Source organism: Penaeus monodon, chromosome 19 (assembly GCF_015228065.2).
Source record: "Penaeus monodon isolate SGIC_2016 chromosome 19, NSTDA_Pmon_1, whole genome shotgun sequence".
Taxonomy (NCBI): Eukaryota; Metazoa; Arthropoda; class Malacostraca; order Decapoda; family Penaeidae; genus Penaeus; species Penaeus monodon.
The window spans coordinates 29,074,334-29,075,794 of NC_051404.1; the positions used below are offsets into that span (position 1 = coordinate 29,074,334).

Here is a 1,461-nt window from a genome sequence, read left to right on the forward strand (position 1 = left end):
CCACTGCATGGGGCATGTGAATGAGCTTTCATGGTGGGTCCCTGTGGGTCTGTGGCCAACGGACTAGTCTCATGGCGACCCATCCAGTCCAACAAGAATTGGAATATTTAATATAGATAGTCCGGAACCGTGATATTCCATGATTGCTCCCACTGAAATATATAGTTTTTGTTTTATAGCACTGCTTTGCTGTTATGATCTATCATTATTATCATCTTAACCGTTATTCCCTATTTTGCTGACCCCCGAACTTTTATTTTAGGGGTATTGTTACCCCTAAAATGGGTCTGTTATACTAAAAAAAAATCCAGGCAAATATATTGAAACCAAGCTCTTCCATTCTCTCTCGCATTACGGAATAACCATGCCTCTCAATTTGACCCGAGTAGATTTTTTGAAAGTATTCAAAATTACAGTCTTATTTAGTTGATCTGATTAGGTAATTTTAATCCATTACATGCGGTTGTGTGAAAAAACTCAGTTAACTAATATTAGAGATTATTTGACCTATATTGAATTTTTATTAATCAATGTAGTTGATGATATTTTTCTATATTACTTTGAATAACACATTCTATCTACTCACCCTAGGAAATACGTTGACTCCTACGACGGTCCTGTAATGATCATCATCGGATCCATTGATAAGAACAGACACACGGACCCTCGTCCGCTTGATTATGCCCACGTTCACCCGTGGAGCCTGACGCACACCCACCCAATCACCGAGACCGACCTCATTGGCTTCTACGTTCGAGACCAACTCAAACAAGAGGCTGTAAGGAGACTGCGGATGTAACCATACTTAGACTAAGCTAATCGGGTTTTTGAAAGAGATACCGTACTGAGATTATTTGTAACAATCCACTTCATCAAAAATATTGCGATGTGCATATGGTTTTGAAACATAAAGGATCGTGAGTGTTTTGCCTCACTTCATTATGTTGTGTTTCAAAATTTATTATATAAAAAACTCGCCTATGACAGGCTGCGGGCTCCTCAGCTGTGATTCATTGGTCGACTATAAGCATTTTCAATTTCATGTTTGTTTAGTGTCAAAAAGACAAAAATATTATCAAATAATGGTTACATCTCATAAAATACATATTATACTGGGCTGCTTTCCAGGCCCACCGGTATTTCTGAATTTGGCTGTTAATAATCTGATTTTCACTGGTCTGATTAACTGAAAATCATTTTCATGGAAGCATGTGCGTCTGCGCATTTTCTCATTCTATCTAGAAAAGTATCTCGGTGTAACGTTAACACTGACATAAATCAAATTAACAATTATTGTACATCATTGTACTTGTAAATAGGTTTATAGTAATACTCTGTTGAACAGAGCTAGAATTAAAAAAAACAACAACAATTAAATGAAAAAAATAGATGAAAAACTTTAATAATTGCCCGAACAATCCAACATGCTCAGTGTTATATGTCTGCAGCTTAATGTATGAT

At 36.5% G+C, this 1,461-nt stretch overlaps 1 protein-coding gene across 1 annotated transcript in view; it reads left to right on the forward strand.

Annotated features, from left to right (window-relative positions):
- The window catches only part of LOC119585157, a gene marked incomplete at its 5' end in the record, with an annotated part of 70,977 nt that overhangs the window by 69,121 nt on the left and 395 nt on the right, over positions 1-1,461 (forward strand). The window contains 1 exon segment of the mRNA XM_037933788.1: positions 592-1,461. This exon segment is cut by the window's right edge and continues 395 nt beyond it. Within this exon segment, the coding sequence (XP_037789716.1) occupies positions 592-799 (208 nt within the window). The 3' untranslated portion in view covers positions 800-1,461.